General features: G+C 48.0%; 1 protein-coding gene across 1 annotated transcript in view; it reads left to right on the forward strand.

The window, feature by feature from the left end:
• STX1A (syntaxin 1A) overlaps positions 1 to 22,405 on the forward strand; it is a 77,072-nt gene that overhangs the window by 31,412 nt on the left and 23,255 nt on the right. Inside the window, exons 3-4 of the mRNA XM_026050163.1 lie at positions 14,288 to 14,362; positions 19,274 to 19,347. Of these exons, the coding sequence (XP_025905948.1) occupies positions 14,288 to 14,362; positions 19,274 to 19,347 (149 nt within the window). The remainder of the gene's footprint in view (positions 1 to 14,287; positions 14,363 to 19,273; positions 19,348 to 22,405) is intronic.

The following is a 22,405-nucleotide window of genomic DNA, read 5'->3' on the forward strand; positions in this document are numbered from 1 at the left end:
ACCAAACACTTCTGTTTACAAAGTAGAAAATGCTTCTCCCTACAGAGAAGGAGAATTCGCTTTCTGGGGCCTGTAGGGGAGGAGACGTGGATCCTATAGCAATTTTGCTGTTGCTGAGATCCAAGTGGGATCCATGTGGGTCCATGTTCGTCAGTGAATCTGCCTGGGGCCGGTTTTCTSCATGGAGTGTGTGAACGCATGGTCCTCAGCCATGGCCTCCCAAAGTGCTCAGGTGAGTGGGAGCCCCACCCGGGCTCGGGGTGAGCCCCACCAGGRGCTCTCATGCCAGAACACAGCGATTTGGGGCTGCAACCAGGGCTTTGGGTTGTCCATCAGAGTGGGCGGCTTCAGCTGCACAGCAGTGTGGAAGCTGGTGGGGCTGAGCCCAGGGCGGTGCTGAGTGACGCGCTGAGAACGAGCAGTGTTGCAGAGGGGGAAGGCAGAGCTGATCTTGGTGGATAAAGAAATGTGGAGAGCTGGGTGGCAAAGGAAGACGAATTTCAGCGTGCAGAGAAGGAGCAGCCTAGGGACTCCGCAATTAGGGGAGACAGACTATAGTTTCCGTACAAGAACAAGATCTGGCATAGGAGTCTCCAAAGAGATCTGGGGCTGCAAGGCAGGTGCATCAATGCTAGGAGGAAGTGTGTGGGGCAGCCCAAGAAAAGTTCACATGTGTGTTTGCTGCACCAGAGCTGAGGAGGGCAAGTGAGTACTTGGTAGCCAGTCTCTATCATTCCAAGACCCACATCCCTGCTATTATGTTCCTCTGAATTTCTGTAGGGCCCAAAGGCACACTCATATGTTTTACTGTAGTTCTGTAGGGTCGTGGTTATTTCCCAAATGTTCAAGCTCTGTTTYGTCTTTCTTGTCACAGACAAATTGTAGAGAGAAATTTGGTTTTCTTCCTATCCTATCAATCTTTTTAGTTCCTCGATGCCTGGTTCTGTTGAAGGTAAAGAGTTAATTTGCCTTTCTCTGAAAGGCACCAAAAGATGAAGRTGCTGAAGGTTTAGGGCTGTAAAATAGGGAGCAAGAGAGTTTCCATGAGCTGGAGTCAAACTGCTGAATTGCTGCCCCAGCTTTGCAGGTCACTGTGGTCCCCTTGCTGTTGGACTTCYCCTTTAACTCCTCGATCTTTGTGGGGCTTCTAGTTCTTCATTAAGCTAAATGAGCATGTTGGGCAGAGACTGTCAAGCATGGTAAGGTTGCACCCGCTGCCCCCACTTCTTTGTGTGTGAAGTGAAGCTATGGTCTCAGGGACTGCAAAGCCAAGAAGACTTCAGCTTTGATGCCTGCAGTGACTCTTGCAAATTGCTTCTCAGAGTAGAGCCTTTAAACACAGGAAACTTTGGATCCGGCAGAGCATCTTAGAAGACTTTGGACTCAGGGTAGTTCCTCCTAGCTTTAGCAATAATGATGAATTTTAGACTGAAATATTAGTCTCATTGCTGCATCATCAAGAACAGCCCCCAGACATGAAATGAGGCATATGTCCCTTAGACCCGCAGTCCTCAGGCTGATCATCAGATTATCATGCCAGGTTATCATGATCCCTCCATACCATCCTGTCCAGTGCAAAGGGTCCTCACAGGTCTGTTCTAAGCTGACGTGGTTGTGGTGCTCAGGCTGCCTCCACACTTGTGGCAAACATGCCACGTTACCTCCACTTAAGATGGGAAAACCTTTGCCTTTTGGCAGCAGAAGATGCAGCTGCGGGTCGTGTTGCCCATGTCTTGGGAAATGCTTAGGCATCGCAGTCGTGACAGTGTGTCAGAGCTGGAGAGCAGAGACTGAAAGATTTCCTGTCCAAGGAATTAATGAACCCTATGGAGAAGGCAGCTAGTGACACATTGGTGACGGCTGCAGATGACAGCGCGCTCGGGTGGAGCTGGAGGCTGGAGTGCGCGTGCCGGGGAGCACGTTCGTGGTGCTCCCGGCCCCTGCTGGCGCGATCCGAGCTGCCCTGGGAGCACTGCCGAGGGCTCCTGTGTAGCCGGGCTTGGTTTAGCTCTGAGCTGCTGAGAAATGAGAGGGAGGAGGGCATTGGGCAGACTGAGCAGRGCTCCAAAGCAGCAGAAAGACTCAGGGAGGCTTAGGGAAAGCTTTATTGGGAACTGGTAGGAGTTAAACCGGGAAAGCTCCGCTCAGCAGCGCGATGGTCGCATCAGTGGCAAGAACCCGCGTGAGAAGGGGGGACTGGCAAGGGCTGCAGGAGGGGGAAGCAAGGAGCGGGAGGAGGAAGGTGCTCAAGCTGGCCCTTGGCCGGCTCACAGCCTCTTGCTTGAGGCTCCAGAAGAACAAGGAGCAGAATCTGCCTCCATCCTCAGGGGTCTACCCTGTGAGATCAGCCACGTGGGCCACATTAGCTCGTCAGTGAGGTTAGGAGGCTGGAGGGGATCCCAGATGGCACAGAGCCCAAGGAAAGGGTGAAATTGGGTCCCTTCTGTGCCAGGTTGCTTCCTTGYCTGCTTTGTGCAGGATGAGGAGCTCTTGGGAACCCACAGGGAGCTCTTCTCGACAACTCTGCTCAGTCACCCATTGCCTGTGGCCACTGGGACTTTTCTGTACAGGCAATGCAGTCCTGGAGAGCCTTCTCCACCGTGGCCAAAGGGATGTGGGGGAGTTTCCATGTGCAGGGGCCTTTCTGGGCGCTGTACTTCTACAAGCTAAATCCCTGGGGCTGCAGCACAAATGCACTGTTGTCTCCTTACTGAGAGGGTCTTGTTTCTTGGGAACAAGATCTCTAGTGGCTTAGGAAGGGCCCTTTCCTTACCTGCGATGGGAAGAATGTGGGTTCCCATGCTGCAGGCTCCCTTCTTCTAAGCTGGGTTCCGAGGAAGTTCTTGATCAGTAAGAATTTGTTTCCTATTTCTGTAAAAAACAAACAAAAACTTAGCAGCAAGGAAGTGTTTTGATAGAGATCATGGAAAGGTCAGCTGCAGCCTGTGCATCTCACTGAGACAGATGCACATCTCACTGTGCATCTCTCACAAGGACAGCAAACTAGTGGCATGATGGAGCTTGGTGATGAGACAGCAACTGTGCCGCTGTGCTGAGTTGGGTGCTTTCGAGTCTGGAGATGTGGTGCCACCGAAGCACAAATCAAAGGAAGGATAAATCAAATGGGGTCTTGCGATAGCAGTGACCTTCTCCATGGAACTTGGCCCTGGAGATTTAGGTGACTCCAAATTCAGTGGATGGTTTCCAAAATCTGAGAGCTGGCTTTGTKGCCAAGGGTCTTCAGAGGGACCCTTGGCAGAACAGGCAGCTGCTGAGGGGCTTGACACTTTGTGTCCAACACCTTCTGACAGAATGAGGCTCAAATGCATGTTCATATTAAATTGCCACCAGCGAGCACTGATTTCCTCTCTTTGGGCATAGCAGTTCCCTTTCATGAGGGCACTGCATGTTCAAGCGATAGCCTGGTATAGCCCACTGCCTTGGAGAGTTTTTACATGGAATTTGGATCAGTTTGTGTCCCGGCATCTTCTGATCAACTGTAATGTGTACTGGGCTCTTSTAGCATGTGCCTCTCCTCTGGAGGATTTAAAGCTCTGACTTGAAGTATCCCAAGCTCCACAACGGTGCACAGAGGATGGTAAAGYAGGATGTGAGGGACATGTGCCCTCTGCAGCCCAGTGGCACCCTGGTAAGAGGCAACTGAGAGGTGTTGTGGACTTTTCTGGCCTTTGTTGTCGATGGGTGTTGTTGGGTGGTAGGACACCCAGACAAGCAACAAAATGCCAATAACTTATGTCCATACTAAATCTCCTTGTGGGAGCCCTGGCCAAGAGTAGGCACCATCAGATGGGCACTGCGGGTCCATGCAGCAAGCATCAGGCCCTTCCCTGCTCCAGGTGGGGTGCCAGTATGGTAAGAGGGAGAAGAGAAATCCAACTGAGTGTCAAGACCAGTAACCTGACCTACTTGTGCCCTTCCTTTGTGGCCACAGCTTTTTCTGCCAGTGAAACCCTTGTGAGCAAAACAGTCACACGTACATCAGTCAKTGTTTAAAAGTACAAAGTAGTCCATTCTTTAGAAAAAGAAATGCTGGATGGATCACTGAAGGTGTCCAAGTTCTCCAGCAGATGCTTCCTGGGGTATTATTCTTCACATGATGTTCTGGATATAAAATAACAAGGTCTTGAAAGGCCGTCCGGCCATTGAGGCTCTCTGGGCTGTAGGACCCATTCAGGTCATTTTTTTTCCACTTTGTCAGTAAAAGTTATGTTTCCAGCTAGAGGCAATATCTGCCTTTTATCGTGGAGATGTGGAACTCTAAAAATAACCTTTCCACCACTCCCTAGCTGGCTGGTTTTCTACACAAAGCCCTGTTTCTCTTTGCTCGAATGGGATCACAGAATGTCATGTGCGTGACCCTGTGCATGAGGTGAAGGGCCTGATCCTCAGGTCACACCGTGCTCCTCGGTGCCCAGTGCTGCTGCCCGCGTGCACAGAGATCTGCTCAAGAGTCAGGGTCCCACTTTGCTGCACCCTCGCTAATGTGGACTTGCTCTCTTGTAATGAGATGTTTAAATAAGGTTTTCATAGTACTTCTGCTTTTAGGCAGAGCCCTGGTGAGTGGCCTGCATTAAATAAATGCTGGGCCCATAAACTGGTGGGTGATATAGAGCTGTGTTGGGCTGGCAGGGATGGGGAAGGGYATGAGATGTGGCTCATGGGCATCCTCTGCTCTAAGCAGAGCTGTTCCTGAAATCCTGCTCCTGAAGCATTCCCACCTGTAAAGGTGTTCTCTGGGTCAGGTGAGGACATGCATCACTCTTCTATGAGCCACAATTGCATCTACTGATAGTCTTTAAAAGCCAAAAGTCCATTYCCAGAGTAGGACCGGAGGCCACGCCATCTGCCTGAGGAATAAATGCAGAGGTAGACGTGCCCTAGGAGCTGTTGGGTGAACTCTGGGAATAGGTAAGAGAGAGGTCGCAGCTGAGCTGCTGCACTATAAGGGACCGAACTTTGTTACTTCCATTCTGCTCCGAGTGGCATGCTTTCTTCAGAGACCTGCACGGAGAGGGACAGGAGSACGAGCTGAAAAGAAGAGGAAATGGCTGAAGGGACACAAATAGGTACCCTACAAATTTTAGTTAAGAAGATTACTGATACTTCCTTTTCTACCTGTCATTGTGTTTTAGGGACAGCTTTTTGTTCTGATCTGTCTAGGAGAGTTAGGGATTGTATCATAGGAGGCCTGTGGCACCCAGGAGTCAGACAGAGTGCTCTGATGTTGGTCCTGCTGTAGACTTAAAGCATGCAAGGTCATGCTGTGCCAAGAATGGCATGGGATAGCTGGCATCTCCCCAGAGCTGTGTCTACATGGTGCACCGTGTCCCCAGGTGCTCTGGTGGGTAGGCCCTGGGGTGCCAAGCTCCAAGTAGCAGCTGAATGGTGACTCATGGCTTGCTCCTCGGTGTCTCCTGGCTTGCTCCTGAGCATGATGACGCTTCACCTTTTATCTGCAGCGCTCCTTCATGGCTGCAGTCCTGTTGCTGTGCGTGCCGTCCAGCATGCTCAGCCCTGCTTCCACTCGCCCAGCTTGCCTGTCTTGGGTCCCCTGGGTGCGGTGGGTGGGTGGCTTTGTCCAGCCCTTCAGGGCGRCGGGAGCAGTGCTGTACCGTTTCGTTAAACAGTCCTGCACTTTTGAATCACTCCTCCAATACAGTAATTGCCTCTGACTTGCCTTGACCTGCGGGTGCCAGGACGGAGGCTGGAGGAGGCTGGGGTGCAGCCGCGTTAAGGGGTGTGTAGGTGTGAGTCACTGGGCTGCCTGCAGAGGRGCAGAGAGGCTGCCTTTGCTTGGACCTTGGCAGGCCATGAAGGTGGTTGGGCCTCTGTACTCAGGCCCTCTTCTCCTCGCGACGGTGCGCTTTGTTCCTTCCGCAGAACATCTTATATATAGCAAATCTATATCCTGTGACAGGCCCTGTGAGCTGGGAGGTCAGGTAGCACAAGGTTTGGAGGGGAAGCTGCCTGGTGCTGGGGCCGCCTCCCTGGCTTAGACCGGCAGGATCCCCAAGGAGCACCCCAAGCCCTGGGCACGGGCATCACAACATGACCCCACGGCACATCCGAGACCTTTCATGCCCATGCGTTCGTTGATCATGCATTGATGGTGATCTTCACCACCTCATTTATTTATTTAYTTATTTAAGTCTAATTTGCCAGAGYTRTATTAAGCGATAGTATCTTAGGACTTGAGAAAGAAAACTGTTAAAAGAAAGAGCTGTCCTTGTCCTGGAAGAARGCAGTGTATGGGGCTTGGATGGTTTGGATGGTCCAGAATACAACCTGGTTAAAACTTGGATTGCAAGAAGCAATCAAGTGGTGTGCACAGCAATCTGATGGGCACCAAGCAAGCTTGTGGAGCCCACAAAAGGAAGGAGGTCAGCTCAGAGTTGCCATCCCAGAAAAGTGGGGAAAGGGAGGGACAAATGAAGGAACTTTAGAATACGGTCAAGTATTTTAGGAATAAAATTATTAAGGCTTTAAAGTACGAGAGAAGAAATGATTTAATTGTTCCAGGCACCAGTGTACAAGAGCAATTAATAAACCAAGGAAATTGCTCATTTATGATCACAAATTCAGGCTAGCTCACGTTGCTCAGAGCAGGAAGAGAGATTTGCATGATTGGGGTTTGAAGGCTCCCTAGCTAAACCTCTCCGAAAGGACCAAGAGTGCCCGGCCATGGCTTGTTCTCACGTCTCTGGAATCGAGGTTTGGAGACTGAGCCTAGGTTCAATGAGCAGAKGCTCCCAAAAGGGTGCTTGTGATTTCTGCAGACTTTAGCTGTGCACAGAGGGGCTCAGAAACGTCTCTGGGATTTGTAAAAAGGCAAGGTGAATCTTTTCTTAGTGCAAACACGCACTGCCAGAGTGGAGGAGCCTCATTTCTGATTTATGTGTGGAGAGAAAAAGGGGAGTTGGTAGCAGATTCAGTGAGAAGCATCAGCACCTGAAGCATCCAAGATCATTCATATTGTCTCTATGCAGAATAAATTTAGCAAACTGTGTAGATTCTCACTGCATCCTTTTGCTTATCTTATCCCATTTCTGTAACTCCTGCTTCTGTAGTTTTACTTATCATTGATTTGCATTTGTCTCCTTTTCTCTATATGTGTTTGAGGAGGAGGGGAAGACATTTCCATCATCTCACAGTGGAAGAGAAACTGGGACTAAAATGKGCAAAAAGCTGAAAGACGCAGCAAGAAGCAGACTGAAGGACAGTATGAATTTTCAGAATGAGCAGAACAGGAGCAGAGATCTCTTAGCAGTACATTAATAAATGAAAATGGTAGAATAATGCAGAAAGGACAGGAACATATGGGAAATGCTTTTTTGAATGCTTGAGAAAATGTGATATATTTATATCTTTATATATTTATATTCTTTCCAACAATAATTCAAGTGAGTTCTAAACAGCATCTACCAAAAACAGACAGTGCTAGGTCCAGTCTAGCTGAATTGATCTGCAAGCCTTCAAGGAGCTAAGTACGTATTGTGTCTGTGCCATTTGCATTGATTTCTGTTAAGATCCCAATACCCTTGTTGAGCTTTAGGAGCTCGGAAATAACACAGTAACGATYGGAAGGAAGGAGGGAAGGAATTGGGCAAGTTGGAAAGTTATTGACTGATTAGCCCAATATTGCTTCAGGACCAARTAGTGGACTATTAGAGTTAGAGTTGTTAGATCTATAAAGAATTAAAGGAGGATGATATAATTAATGCAGTTCAGGAAGGTGTTCTCAAAATAGTTCTGCTTGGTATCTTGACCTGCTGAGGTAGGGGGTACCTCCGTCTTGCTCTCTGTCCTTTTCCCAACCCTGTTGTCTGGCTGCCCACACCATTTGCTGCACTTTTCGGGAGCAAAGCTGSGCCTGGAAATTTGCCCTGAGACGTTCCCAGTGTAATGACTCTTGTCTTTTTCAGCCTCCAACAGTCCAGTGGGTGCTCGGCCCAGGAGCCCAGCATCTCTTTTTCTCCTTGCTTCCTTTACTAGTGCAGCCACTGTGCTGGGAAGACAGGGTTGCTGAAGACTGTGGAGTCATGGTATGGAAAGCGAAGGAGAGGCATGCGATGAAGAGCAGAGGGCACCTGTGTCGTGTAACTCGCCTATCTTGGCAGACTGGCCTAGATTGCACTTAATGCCGCTATGAGATCGTGGCGAGTGAGAGAGGCTCAGAGAAGAGCCACCAAGAGGTTTGAAAGCTTGGAGGAAGATGGAAAAAGATGGAAGGGAGATGGTTTGTCCAGACTGCTGAAGAGAAGAAGTGATTTGATCATCAGACAAGAGGCGAGTCCAGCTGGGTTTGTTGCACAACATGGGCCATTTCTTTGAGGGCTGTTCTGGTGGGCTGCACCAAGAGGCCACGACAGAGCAGGCAGAGGCAGCAAAGCAGATTGGATTGTAGCAGGTTAGATTATAGCTCGTATTAATGGCCAGACTTTTATAGTGTTTGCATTGCTGCCCTTTACCTCCTCCTCTTCATTCCCATATGAAAACTGCTGCTTCTCTCTCTGRATAACTGGAGAGAAAATATTGTATCACTTTCTCCCAAAAGCAGGAAATGGAACGCAGGAATGAACTGCACCTCTTCTGGTCTGCCTCTGCCKTTGTGTGCCATTCTGCCTCTGCCATTGCTAACCGAGTTATAAGCAGCCAAAAAGAGCGGATACAGATGAAGAKATGATCACATAGCATGTTTTGGGGTTAAAATAACCCTCATTAAGCTCCTACCTTGGAGATACTCAAAAGCCATCTGGACATAATCCTGGGCAATGTGCTCTAGGTGACCCTACTTGAGCTTGGATTGGATTAGATGATCTCCAGAGGCCCCTTTCGGACGCAACCATTCTGCAAACGGGACCTGCCCTCTGGGTCAGCCATATCCCAGGCTCTCCCTTATCCTTGAGCTTTGGCCCTCAACGGTTCTGGCTCCAGTTTTCACACTGAGCAGCAGARTCAGCTGGAGGATGGACAGTCTAGTGGTTAGGGCATGCCAAGAGTGCAGGTTAGCACTTGTCYTGCTAAGCGACAGGCTGTGAAAAGACTTTGGAGCACTGGGTTGGTGAATGCAAGGTTGCCTCAGGATATGTGAAACAAGATCCATTGTGAGTACTAGTATAAAAGCAGTGTTTTATAAGTGCAGCGCCACTTATAAACCTGCTTTAAATTGCCTAAAGTGGTGTAATAGAAAAATGTTAAACATCTCTCCTACTTCATTTATTAGTGATTAAAAATAATGATAAAAAGATTATTTTTTAACAGTTTCTTTTTAAAAAAGTCTTTGGAGGAATTGCAGGTAGGAACTTCTTTACTTTTTTAGAATTAAGCCTTTACAAGAACGATCCTTCTCCCAGCTTGTTTGCCAGACAACCGAGTTATGACTTTCTTCTAAAATGTACTGTTGTTAATTATGTTGGTTTTCATCAGTAAAGAATTCCATGTAACAAAAGGTGAAATTTCATTAATCCTCATAAGAAGGTTTCTTACTGTGTGAGAAAGTTTAAGCTAGCTTGGAGCTCCTTGCGTATATGTTACCTTCATTGACTTGTTCACATGTCGTAGGGTCCCAAAGCAGAGCAGAGTGGTTTTCAGTTTCCCCGTGGTTAACCTCTATGCTGTGGAAGTTTGTTTCTTTGTGCAGTTATAGCTACTCTGTAGCTTTTTCTCCCGTTTATTAAGGCCATTCAGTTTTAGTTTTTAGGCTGTGGGCAGGAATCTACCCACCCCAAAGAGCATCAGCATCCTGTGTGGGAGCCCAGGGTGATGCGTTTGGGTTTTGTTGGAACATCCTGTCGCATGGTGCTCGCTTCCCCTCGCTAAAAGATGCTCAGAAAGCTTTGAGGAGGGAGAGCACAAGGGAATAGGTTTTTCCTTTTATTTTTATTTTTAATTTTCCAGGTAGCTGAGTCTGTAGTGAAGCTGAATCATATTACCTGCATGAACCGTGGTGGCAGGAAGTGTTGACGGTGTCCTRTGCTGCAGCCTTTGGTGCTCTGGATGGCTCTGGCCGCAGCAGCAGTGATGTTGTCGTTGCTCAGCTTCCTGTTGCTGCATGTTACTCGCAACAAACAGTGAAACAGATCTGAGTGAGTCACTTAAACCGATACCGTCAATGTGAAAATAATTGTCGGGAAGCACGCGCCTGCCAGACCGCCAAGTCATCCTCACAAGTTCAGTGACTCAAAAACTATCCAGAAGTGGTGTTTTCTATCTGTTCCTCTGTTGAACATATTTTGAGAAAAGGAAGCTTCAAGGAAGTATGTAAATCTTGTCCCATGTCCTTTTGCCCACCTGTGTATCTCTGTTACCCRTCAGAGCTACTCTGGGTGCATACACTATCTCACCATATTGCTGCATATGTGCTTGTTGCTGGTTCCCTCACCTCAAATCAACGGGCAAAAGGGAAGCTAATTTCTGTCAAAATACATGAAATTGTTTCATAGAATCACAGGTTGACGTGGGTGGATCTCCAGAGGTCTCTGGTCCAATTTCCCTCCAAGCAGATCCATCAGCACAGGGCCTTTTCCAGACRTTTTATGAATACACCTAAGGATGGACACCCATATCTTCTCTGGAAGTCCTGTTCGACCATCTTCATGATGACTTTTCCTCCCTAATATCTAAGTGGAAGTTCCCATGTCCCAKCTTGGTCTGCCACGTCTTGTCCAGTACCTGTGTACCTCCATGGAGAGTCTTGCTCCATCCTCTATACTATTTAGTTGCAGATAGCAGTAGGATCCCTTCATATCTTCCCCTTTCCGGCTAAGAAAACCCAGGTGTCTCGGCATGCTCATGTATATCCTGTCCTCTCACCCTGACCATCTTCGTGGCCTTGGTTGAACTTGCTGCACTGTGTCAGTGCCTGCCTGTTTAGCAGAAGTCCCAAACAGAACACAGCACCTTAGATGTGGTCTCACAAGTGCCAAGGGAATAGGAACAATCCCTTTCCTTGCTCTGCTGGCTGCTCATTCCTCTTGCTAGCCTGGCCCATGATGTCAGTTCTCTGTGAGCAAAAGAGCTCCTTCCTCAGCAGTTTGTTGCCCACTAGGACTCCTAAGTCATCTTCTGCAAAACTGCTGTTTAACAAGCGGGCCCTAAGCCTGTTCTAGAGTGTGGCATTATTTGGCCCAAGCTAGTTTGTTTATTAAATATATGTCCTCTTTGCCGTCTGGATGGCCAGGCCCAGAACATGGTGGTGAATGGAGTTAAATGCAGCTGGCAACTGCTCATGAGTGATGTTCCCCAGGGGTCGGAGATGGGGCCGATCCCCCTTCATATTTTTATCGATGATATGGATGAGGGGATTGAGGGCACCCTCAGTAAATTTGCAGATGACACCAAGCTGGGAGGAAGAGTAGATCTGCTTGAGCGTAGGAAGGCTTTGCAGAGGGATCCAGACAAGCTGAATCAATGGGCTGAGACCCGATGGATGAGGTTCAACAAGGCCAAGTGCCAGATCCTTCACKTGGGTCACAACAACCCCGTGCAGCRCTACAGTGTGGCCAGCAGGATCGGGGAAGTGATTGTGTCCCTGTACCTGGTGCTGCTGAGGCCGCACCTCCAGTCCTGTGTTCAGCTTTGGGCCTCTCACCACAAGAAAGACATTGAGGTGCTGGAGCCTGTCTAGAAAAGGGCAACGAAGCTGGTGAAAGGGCTGCAGCAGAGACCTTACGAGAAGCAGCTGAGGCAGCTGGGGTTGTTTAGTCTGCAGAAGGGAAGACTAAGGGGAGACCTTCTCACTCTGCMCAACTACCTGGAAGAAAGAATGAATGTTGTAGTGAGGCCAGGGTCCATCTTTCTCCAAAGTAACTACCAAAAAGAGGACAAGAGGAAATGGCCTCAAGTTGCACCAGGGGAGGTTCAAGTTAGACATTAGAAAGAATTTYKACATGGAAAGAGTAGTAAAACATTGTAGCAAAACATTGGAGCCRCCATCCCTGGCAGTGTTCAAGAAATTTGTAAGATGAGGCACTTAGGGACGTGGTCTGACAAGCATGSTGTTGAAGGGCTTATAGTTGAACTCAATGATCTTGAAGGTCTTTTCCAACCATAATGATTCTATGATTCTTGTAAGAATGAGAACAAATAAAATAATTACTTAACTGAGAAATCCAACTGAAAATGTCCTCCTCTTCCCTGAGCTGATGCTTCTTCTTTTGGCAAATCATTTTGTGTCTCACCAGTTAGTCTGTTGTGTTGGCATCTGCCAAAATAACTGGAGCCTGGATGAAGGTATTTGCAGAAGTGTTTATTTCCTCACTTTCCTGAATACTACTGAAGGCCTGAGTTGCATTAGAAATGTGTACAGCTATTGATAGGATGTGACCTTCCCCCAGCACTTTTCCGTCATCATGATTTTCTAATTATGTCTAGCGACTGCCAGCTGAGAGCATAGAGCATCAGAACTACCACAGCCATCGAAATGACTCCGTTAATGTGCCTAGAGTCTATAAAACAAAGTTTTACTTAATTCAATAGGTCTCAATCTCATCAAAAACAAAAGGAAGCAGTAGGGTGGCTGTATTTCGGAGAAATCCCATTTGAACGGGAAGCCTTTTGTCCTTCCTTCGGTGTCTGGATATTGAGGCATTGCAATGCTCTGGCTGTGCTGCCGTGTTCTTGTGTTGGCCAGGCTGGCAGAACCGCTCAGGGAGACATCCCAGGGAGTCAGCTCCAGTCTGGGCACGCCGGTGGATGAGCACAGCGAGGCACCTGCCATCCTCCCCCGTGCTCTGCTGTCCTTCCTTKGATGAGGTGGCTTGTGGTTCGAACGCAGGTGTTCCCTAGCACACACTCTGTCTGCAAACACTCAGAGCGAAGGGCTCTGTTGATAGGGCACAGGCAAGTGAGAACATGTATGACCTACTTCGTATGTGCTGCTGCTCTGGCAGGGCTCCAGCAGTCTCTGAAACACAGGATGGTGAAAGTCACTGCGGGGTGTCTCAGTCTCCTTAAAGGGTGCTCTGTGGTTTCTGGGCAGGAGATATGGTTGGGATCAAGGAGCTTGGTTCTGATCCRTGTTCGGACAAGCACTGGGTTTTGGCTTGGAGAAGCTACTGCAATGCAGACAACATTACAAGCCACAGCCTCCTGTCTAGAGGCATTATAGTGATTAAGCTGTCATTAATTTTCGATTAAAAGTCATACAGCCTGATTTCTGGTTTTTGCACGTGGGGAGAGGATGGATAGCCCTATGGCAAGTCCCATCGGTGACTCAGGGCTGTGAACTTCTCCAGCTGATTTACTTCTCCTAAGTATGTTGTTTACTTTTCTTCTCTGTGTAATGAAGTCAATATTCCTGACAGCCTGGGAGACCAACTTCTATAAAAACCATTTTAGGCTTGGAGAAAAGGCCCTAGAGGGATGCTGAGACTTACGGATGTGATCTCAGAGCTCAGCAGAGCTGGTTTTAGCAGGAATTCGGTGCTGTTTGCGCTGCGCTCTGGAGGGGTAGCACAGAAGAAGGARCTTTGGATCTGAATGGGCCCAGGGAGAAGGGCTTTGCCTTGCATTTAATTTATTTTCAAGCCCTGTTGCCCTGAGCAATGAAATATGAGAATTGTTTTACATGGTTCTGCTGCTGTTGGGCTTCCCAGAGCCATTTCTGAAACGTGGTCAGTGGGACTGCTGTGTTTTTTAACACTGTGCTCCTTCTGGCTGTCGATTTCTGCCAAAAAGAGTGAATTTGGACTGAGGAGCGAAAGAGCAAAAACTGGAAATTAGTCAAGCTGTGTCACCAGTTGGCTGAAGGGAAAGTGAAGAGCCTAGGCACGTAGGAGTTATATCCTTATTGCAGAACAAATGAAAAATTAMTAGAGGAGCACTAGGCTTTTCCCAGGGAAGACTGATGCTTTTCTAACAGTGTGGACAGGGCTTGGAGCGCTTGCAGCTCCATGTGTGTTGACCCTGATGGCATCTTCTGGCAGGCAGCAGTGAGGACYGTGCTTAGGGTCATACCCTGGTGCCTCCATGTGGGGTCTTAGCATGATGGGGTCACACGCCCTGGGTGTGGGGAGATGAGTTGCTACTAGGCTTTTGTCAAGCAGAGCCTTTCCATGTCCTGTTGGAAGAGCAGTGTAAGGTGCTCATGAYGTCCAAGGGACCAGTGAGGAGAATCCGCTCAGATGTGTGAGCTGGAAGTGCTCTGCAGCTCTCCCAGATTGGAGGTGAACTTGCTCCCCATCCTGAGCCACGTGCTGTGAGGATCAGCAGTAGGTTTTAGCAGCATCTACAATGTACTCATGTTTGTTCTCTTCTCTCTCCCCAGAAACAAAGGAGGAACTGGAAGAGTTAATGTCTGACATAAAAAAGACAGCGAACAAAGTGCGTTCCAAGCTAAAGAGTGAGTATTTGCCTGTGATGCTGCTGTTGGGCATAGGGGAAGGGACTCGACCAGCAGAAATCACATCCCATGTGTCATCTGGCTCCCAGATGTGTCTGCGGTCCTGCCTGACCATGAAGTGCGGTACAGCAGGTGCCATCACACGTGGGCACTGCTCTGTCCTGGGACATTGGTGCATGGGAGGCAGAGTGCATTGCTCCTCCTGAATCCTACTGCTTGTTCTTCTCATGGATGGTTTAGCTTCTGAACTTGTTCAATGCTTTTGGGGGTGGGAGGGCGCGGTCAGAATCCATATGTCCCCTTATGTCTTTCCAAAACAGAGGAATGATAGAGAGAAGAGCTCAGGCAAAAAGCCACCAGAGGACATCATGCTTGTGCACACCAGCACTTAATCTCACTGGCCAGGATCAGGTCGCCGTACTTCTCAGCACTAGCTGTGAGATAAAATTCACTCTTGCCAAAAAATAGTCCTCCACGGTCTCAGCTCTCTTAAAAACACTCCGATTTGACTTGACAGCAGAGATAATCCAAGGCCCTAGTGGACACATGCTGCTCCAGGCATCAGCTCTGCACACTGCTGTTCCACCCTTGTGTGCCCCCATCTCACTTGGAGCCACTGAGTTTGTCCTCATTTGTCTCCAGCTTCCGCAGAACTGTTTGGGTTTTTTTTTTTTTTTTGTCAAATGATGAAGATTTTCAGAATGCATTTTACATGGCAAATGGAAACAGGAGGGGTTTCGGGAGTGTGCAGTGACCTGAAATGGCTGCAGATCAGCTCAGTGTGCCATGGGGCTGTCATCTCAGGCCAATGCCAGCAGCTAGTGTTTAACTCGTGTCAGGACCTTGTGGGGTTCTTCTGCTCATGGCTGGGAAGGACTCATTACAATTGCAGTCCTGCCAAAGCCTGAGGCTGTTTTTACACTCTGGAAAATTGGATCGATGGTGAATGGGCTCCCAGAAGTGAGGGAAGGGACTGCCAGAAATGGCTTCCACCTTTGCTTTGGTGTGATTGCCTGGAGAGGGRCTTCATTTTTGCAGTTGTTACTGCCCAGGGCAGGGACCTGCCAGTTGCAAAGTTGGCTGGTTGTGCAGCAGGTCTAGCTCAAGACCCCCAGGCTGGGGGATACAGCTTTGTGAGCCCTGGCCCTGGACAAGCCTGCAGTAAGGCCAGAGGAGCAGGACTGAGCGGGTKGAAAGGTTGAAGAGATGCCAGGTTGGGCCCAACTGTTTGTAGGTCTCTAAAAAGGGCAGGATATTCCCTGGTGAGCAGAACAAAGTCAGGTGCTGTGGGCAGCCCAACCTGCTGTCCAGCAAGCAGAGTGCCAAGGGGCTCTTGTCTGGAGAACGACCACTTCTCTAGCCCCAAACTTCTTCTGCTTCTGCAGGACCTGTTTTGCTCTTCACTGGCTTTTCCATTTCCAGTATAACTTGCCTCGGCCTGCTGCCATCAGGACAGCGGCTTCAGCCTGGGCAGCGGTGCCTCCTGCCCCTCTTCCTTTGCTGACATGTGGGCTGGGTCTGCAGAGAAAGGGGCTCTGTGGAGTTGGTGGAGCAGGAGAAGGAAGCCAGGCACTTGAGGAAGGTCATCGTATCTCATCAGCAGACTCCATTTTATTGGCACATATCTGCCATAGGCAGCTCAGGCACAAAGCTGGGAAGCATAACCAACAGTTATGAGAAGAATCAATCTTTGTGACAGCTGGGGAGCAAAACCAACACGGCTGTTGAGCCAAGGATGGCTGCGGCATACCGGTGCACTCGAGGAGACCACACTGCTGAGGAAGCCGGGGAGCGTTGGAGCTGGGGACCAGTCTTCCAGCAAGAGCGTGGATGTGCCCAGCTGAGGTCACGACGTTTCTAGGCAGAAGCCAGGCCACCCCCTGGCCAGAGCTGGGCCAGGATCATTTTTGCCTGTAGCGGATCTCAACCCTTCTAAGTCAAGTGCCAATTGTCAAGTACAATTCTAAGCACACGGTTTTTTTACTTTGTCTCAGCTTATTGCAGGATGGCTGGCTGTATCCTCAGAGCCAGGAAAAGGAGCTGCTTTTTGCTGTTGGAAACAAGGTTTTCCTGAATCCCAAGACTGCATGGAAGCCTTGTAATTCTGGAAGAGTTCAGTGAGGCTGGTGCCATTTGCTGGATTCTTCACTGCTTGCATGTCTGTGTCCAGTGTGGGCACCGAGAGCATCCCTTGTCCCTCTGTTGGCACTGTTTGAGATGTGATGCTTCCTTGCTGGAACTGCTGGTTAGACATAAAATTCCCACCCGTCTGTGAGAGCCTAGTGATTCTTGTTCTTTTCTGCTAACCTTTCCTTTCCTGAGCTGGAAACAGCTTGTCCTTTGGACCCTGCAGAATGGTTTTTTGTGACTCATGGTGTCCCTGATAGCTAACTGGCACTTTCTTCCTTAGTCTTTTGGATTTTGTCCCATGCACTTGTGTTAAACTTGCCCACAGATCTTGCTTCTCCTTGCTGTGCAGTGCTCTGCACCGGAGCATGTGGTTCTGCAGTGGGATCCCCGATGTCCACGTGGGGACACAGCTGGCCCGACTGAAAGAAGACTTGCAAGCTGGRGTCCAGGGCGCTTCGGGAGCTCACTCTGCACAAAGCAACTGAACAAAGTTTCCCTCTGGGAGGATCTTCAAAGAGCTGCCTTTCTGTTGAGCTCTTTAAGAAGAGCTCTTGGCACCAGCTTCCTCAGTTGTTGTGATGGCTTCAGACTTSACAGCAATCACTGAAATTATAGTGGTTCCTCACCACGTGTTAGCAGTTTTCACTCTTTCGTGAAAAAAGTCCTCTTTCATAGGTGCTTTCTATGATTCCTGAGGTACTCTGGGTGCTTTCAGGCTCAGTCCTATTTCCAGGTCCCCAAAAACTCTCCCAAGTTTTGTATTTACCTGGAGCCGCAGAATATTTGTGCTTGTTCTTTCTCCCAAGTTTCCTCATGGCCAGCATGATCAATGGAAGAAAACAGTCACGAATGATCAAAAACACCATCTGCTGACAATGAAATGACTTCTCTAGGAGAGAAATTGCTCATGCAGTGGCTAATCCTAATTACAAGGTTCTTGAGAAAATGTGATTTTATTAATTATCATAAATGTACAATGTTTGCCAATACTGTTCCTTAGGAACAGGGAACCATTTATGGCAAGTGTTGAGGAAGACAAATTGCTRATGAAATATGCTGTGCAGGCAGCAGCCAGTGCACAGTCGCAGTCTGGGTGAAGTGTGTGAGAAGTACCACAGCCGTCTGGCTGTGTGGGACGAGACCTTTCAGATAATTCCTGGACACAGACTGTTTCCTTCTAGGAGAAAATGAGAGGTAATGCGTGTTCTCTGGAGCTTTACTGGTTGTGTTCAGCCGTGGTATCTGACTGGATACCCTCAGCCCGCATCACGATGCATTCTGCAGGTCTACAAAGTCTTCCTCAAAAGTTTCCCWACTGCTGCTGACTGCAAGGACGTACCCTGAAGCCACTTTTATTGATCACTCCACAAGAAAAACAGAGCTGTCTGCCTACACCTGTTTGTGGTTGGTGTACTGCTTTCTCAGCTCTCCTGCTTTGGATTATGGTGTGAAGCTGCTTGGCAAGTCCAGGGTGGACGGAAGCCTTTGCTGCCTTCTGTGACCTGAGGGAGAAAGTAACCTCGTGCTGGGTGCTGGGACAAACTGTGGTGCTGAAGTTGTGCAGGGACAGCGGCATTTGGAGAGCTGCAGAGGGAGCTGTGTGAGGAATAAAGTATTTTAGCCGAACTTGTGGATTGTCTGTAGCTCGGACGAGCTTATGTGGAGCCTCGCATCTCAGCTGGAGGATCTCTTGGCTTCACTTCTAGCAAAGGGCTGAGCCGGCTGCCTGCTGGAGCCGAGGAAAAAGGGGTGTGGAACTTAGAGCCTCGTTTGTAGCATAGGAGCTTCTGAATTAACATGTCTTGAGCTGGCAGTGAGGAGCAGATTTGCACTCCCTTGTTCCCCTGCCAGACCTCCTTGCCCTGCAAAGTCATGCCATCTCCCCAGCAGAACCCTGGTGGGACAGTGACTGAGGTAACACTCCTGTCCAGACTGTGATTTATGGTCTTTGGGCAAGTGAGGAATTAATTTCACTTAGTTGCACTACCAGACATAATTAAAAGAGCAAATCTCTGCTTTGCTGCAGTGAATTGTTCAGCTGGAATGAACAGCATTGTCTTGTCAGCCTACACACTGAGGCTAATGGGTCTTCCCTATGCAGGCTAGGCGGCTGGCAAACCCGCTATCTTTACAGTCCTTAAAGAAGTCTTGAGCTTTCTAGTTTTGCGGGCCAAATTTTAGCTCTGCGTCTCCTTCGCTGCACTCCATTTTCTTTGAATACCAGAAAATGCAGAGGTCGGATCTGAGCATTGCATCAATTCTTGCAAAGCTCTTGCTTCCCAAGCTTCAAATGATTGGTGCTGCCCTCAGAAATACTGAGTCTCATCTTGTGGCTAGACATTGGTGGAATGCAAATAAAAAAGTACCTGGTGGGCAGAAAGCTGTGGGATTGGGTGATAAAGACGGACATACACCAGTCTGTGAGCATGTGACAGTCATAAATGAGGGGTGCAGATGGTGCTGTTCTGGATGTGCAACTCCTACACCTCATTTTAGTCCCCTCATGTTCCTCTAGAGAGAGAATTACAGTCTCGTCATGTCTGAATAACTAATCACCTGCCTATTAAAAGCAGAGGACGCGGGTTAAAAATGGAGTGGGTGCTTTGTATTAATGAAATGGTGCTTTGCAGCCCATCCAGGCTAAAACACCGGCCAGACTACAGAGCTGGAGACTCTGTGCTCCATGATCCACAGATTTAGTTCTTTTAAAATCACTCTGCCAAGCATTTTTTTTCTATTTTGAACTGCTTGAAATAATCTGTATCTTTCTACCCCAAACAGGTATTGAACAGAGTATTGAACAAGAAGAAGGACTGAATAGGTCATCTGCTGACCTGAGGATAAGGAAAACTCAGGTGAGTCTCTGACCAGGTGACACAGGGAATGGGAGGAAGGAAAAGGCAAACCTTGGGGACTGAGAGGTCCCGGGAGATGATAGGAAAGGAAGTCTGTGCTTCACTTTAAAGGACTCATGTTCTGGTTTGCAAATACTGGACAAAGTAACACAGCATGTTTCCATGTGGGTYAGCAAAAGAGATGTCCCAACTGAAGGACTAAAGTGTTGTGAGTATGAGCACCAGGGGAATCACATAAATGAGGACAGCGTGGATCATATTTGTCCCATGTGTGTAGACATCAAGATACCTGCTTTGATAAGTAGGCTTGCGAGTTTTTGCACATCCATGTTAAGCATCTACCTAAAGGAGATTTTTTACTGGAGCAAAAAATAGACTGTGAAATACAAGCTTTGCGGAGAGAGTTTTCTTCTGTAACGTCTTCTAAAGCTGGAAATTTCTGTAAGTTTCAAAAATGCCTAGAAAGATGGCTTTGTTCAAAAATGAAAGCTAGGCTTACTGATGCAGCTGGGTAATTAGCTGAAAATGTCACTTAGTCCAAGCAAATGTATAATCTTTTGTGCTGTATGGTGCAGACTATTAGAAATCTTTTTCCTTCCTGGGACTCTGGTTGGCCCTCGGTCAGACATCTGTTTGGCCTTGCAGGCTAGGAAACAGACTGTTAGAAGTGTTAGGGCTGAAGCAATTCTTCCTCTTATTCCAGTGAAACCACTGAGTACTTCTACTCTTGGTGAGCTTCATATGGGGTTATCTCATGGATTTAGAGATAGGGATAGACTGTTTTATAATCACCAAAGCTTTTTCAGCAGAATGAGATGAAGTTAAGAACTGAGAGTGTTACATGAGATTTACATACTGAACTCTGCTCTGTTAATGAGACTGTGATATCAAGACTTCTTCTGGCTGGGTAAGTGCCAAGACTGGTGTTTTGTGCTCAGATTGTGCTCAGATCATTGATAGGGCTGTTCTCGCTTTTGCCTGTAACCAAGACAGAGATTCTTGGCCGTCGAGAAGAGTTGGAGGTTGAGGGAGATGAGGCTTGTTTATAAATTCAGTAATGCACACTAGAAAATTATGTAACAATGTGCTTCGTGCCAGATGGAGATGGAAGAGAAGGAAAAGACAGTCCTGAGATTGTAGGGAGCTCTTTGCTGTGCAGGTTTTTGCATGAGGGCCCAGTTGGCACTGTGGGTTGGGCTCAGACTAAAATGGGTTGGGCTCAGACTAAAAAGTTCTACGCAGATAGAGTAAAAGAATCCAGTAAAACACAAAACAGCGGCTCGTAAGTGGCTGGTAAAGCAGCTGGTTTGGGTATTGCTTGTTCTGAGTGAAGAGGCTTTTGATTTAACTTCCTTACTCAGGTTTTTAAAACTGGGGCCTTTTGTAGCAGGCAGGTCATGCTGCATCTTCAGGACATCTCCAGACTTTTACTGCAGCAGGCGCGTTCTGGTTGGTGACCAACCTGAGAAGGCACAGTTTGATGTGACTTGTTTTTGAATGAGGGAATATTGAAGGATGCAAGGGAAAAGGATGTTTGGCTTAAATGGTATCTGAGAAATCACAATAATGGAGGTGACTGTGGTGAACATCAGGTCAGCAAGGCAGCAAGACAAAACTCTGCGATCAGCATAGAAGTCTGAGGCCAAAAACAAGAGCAACTCCTACCCGCAGCATTGGTTCACCACAGTGTGCCACCGCCTGGTTTTGAGAGTTGGTGTGCAAAGCAGAGAACACAGCGAGACAGTCAAGAATCATCAATTCATGGAGGAATGCTTTGGAAAATCAGCAAAGCCAGTGGAAAACTGTAGGATCAGGAAAGGCAAACAACACRCCTGTATCTGCAAGTAGCTGATCCTGATTCGAAGAGGAGGTTGGACTCAATCACCTCCCAAAACCCCTTCCAACCTGAATTACCCTATCATTTTAAGTAACTGTCCCCTTTCCAAAACAAGGAATAGTTTAGCAATATTGAATAAAAGAAATTTTGGCCTGTCTTGTACACAGGAACAGATGATTGCAGGAGGAAGGTGGATTTTTTTAAGCAATACAGACTTTTCATTCCTAAATTCCTTGGGAACTTGTGGAAACTGTTCTGTTGTCATGTTGACTTCTTGCCACTAAAATCTAGATGTTTTTCTGATGCGTCAATTGTTACAGCTCTTTCTTTATCAAGCCCTTTATTTGATGAAGGGGATGTATTCAGTGTAGATGTCCTGGTACAGCCTGTGGTGAAGGCTGCAGGAGTCCCTCCCTGCTGGGCACATCTTGTGTCCGGCTAACCAGCATCTCAGCGAGGTCTGTAGTTGAAAGACTTCGAAAAGAGCAACCAAGAGAATGMAGTCAAAGGGACTGTTGGGAAGGTTGATGACTTGGTAGAAAGTGTCCAAAGAAAAGTTTATCCAGGTAAGCAGCAGGCRGGTATAGTTGGGGAAAATAGCGCAAGGTGCATCACTAAGTATGGGAGTCAGTGGTGAGGCAAAAGGACACGAGGGTGAGCTTGGAGAGCAGTGAGCATCACACAACATTAGTGTAGCATTTTAGTGGTTGACCAGTGATGTGCAGAGATCTCCTAAGGTATGGTTGGTCACCCACAGTCCTCAGCTGCTTTGGAAATTAATGTTCAGATTCCTGAATGGCTTGTGCTTTGGGAAGACGCGACATGGTCCTAACAACTTTGTGCTGAAATCGAATCTATGCAGTTGTGCACTGTCCTGAACGCCCCACTATTGCAGAGCACTTCAGAAAGGTGTCAAAAAGAGACTAACGGCAGTTTAGCCTCAGTTTTGAACATACGTGGCCTCTCTTGGTTCAGCCACCAATGCAGGTTTATCTAGATCAGGCCCAGGCCCATGATGCCRCTTGGGCTACTCAACCCTAATCCGTGTACGAGACTTTAGTGTTGGCCCAGATATCAGCTTGCACCATTTGTGGGAGGGTGAGTGGTACCTGATACTGCCCCTGCAGGTGTAATGTTAACCCTTCCAAATTTTAGAGGAAAATGGATCCAGCCATGTGGATTGTCGGCTTGTGTTGTATGAGTAACTATGGCCTCTTTTTT

Source organism: Nothoprocta perdicaria, unplaced genomic scaffold (genome assembly GCF_003342845.1).
Source record: "Nothoprocta perdicaria isolate Ctin4 unplaced genomic scaffold, notPer1 scaffold_66, whole genome shotgun sequence".
NCBI classification, from domain to species: Eukaryota; Metazoa; Chordata; class Aves; order Tinamiformes; family Tinamidae; genus Nothoprocta; species Nothoprocta perdicaria.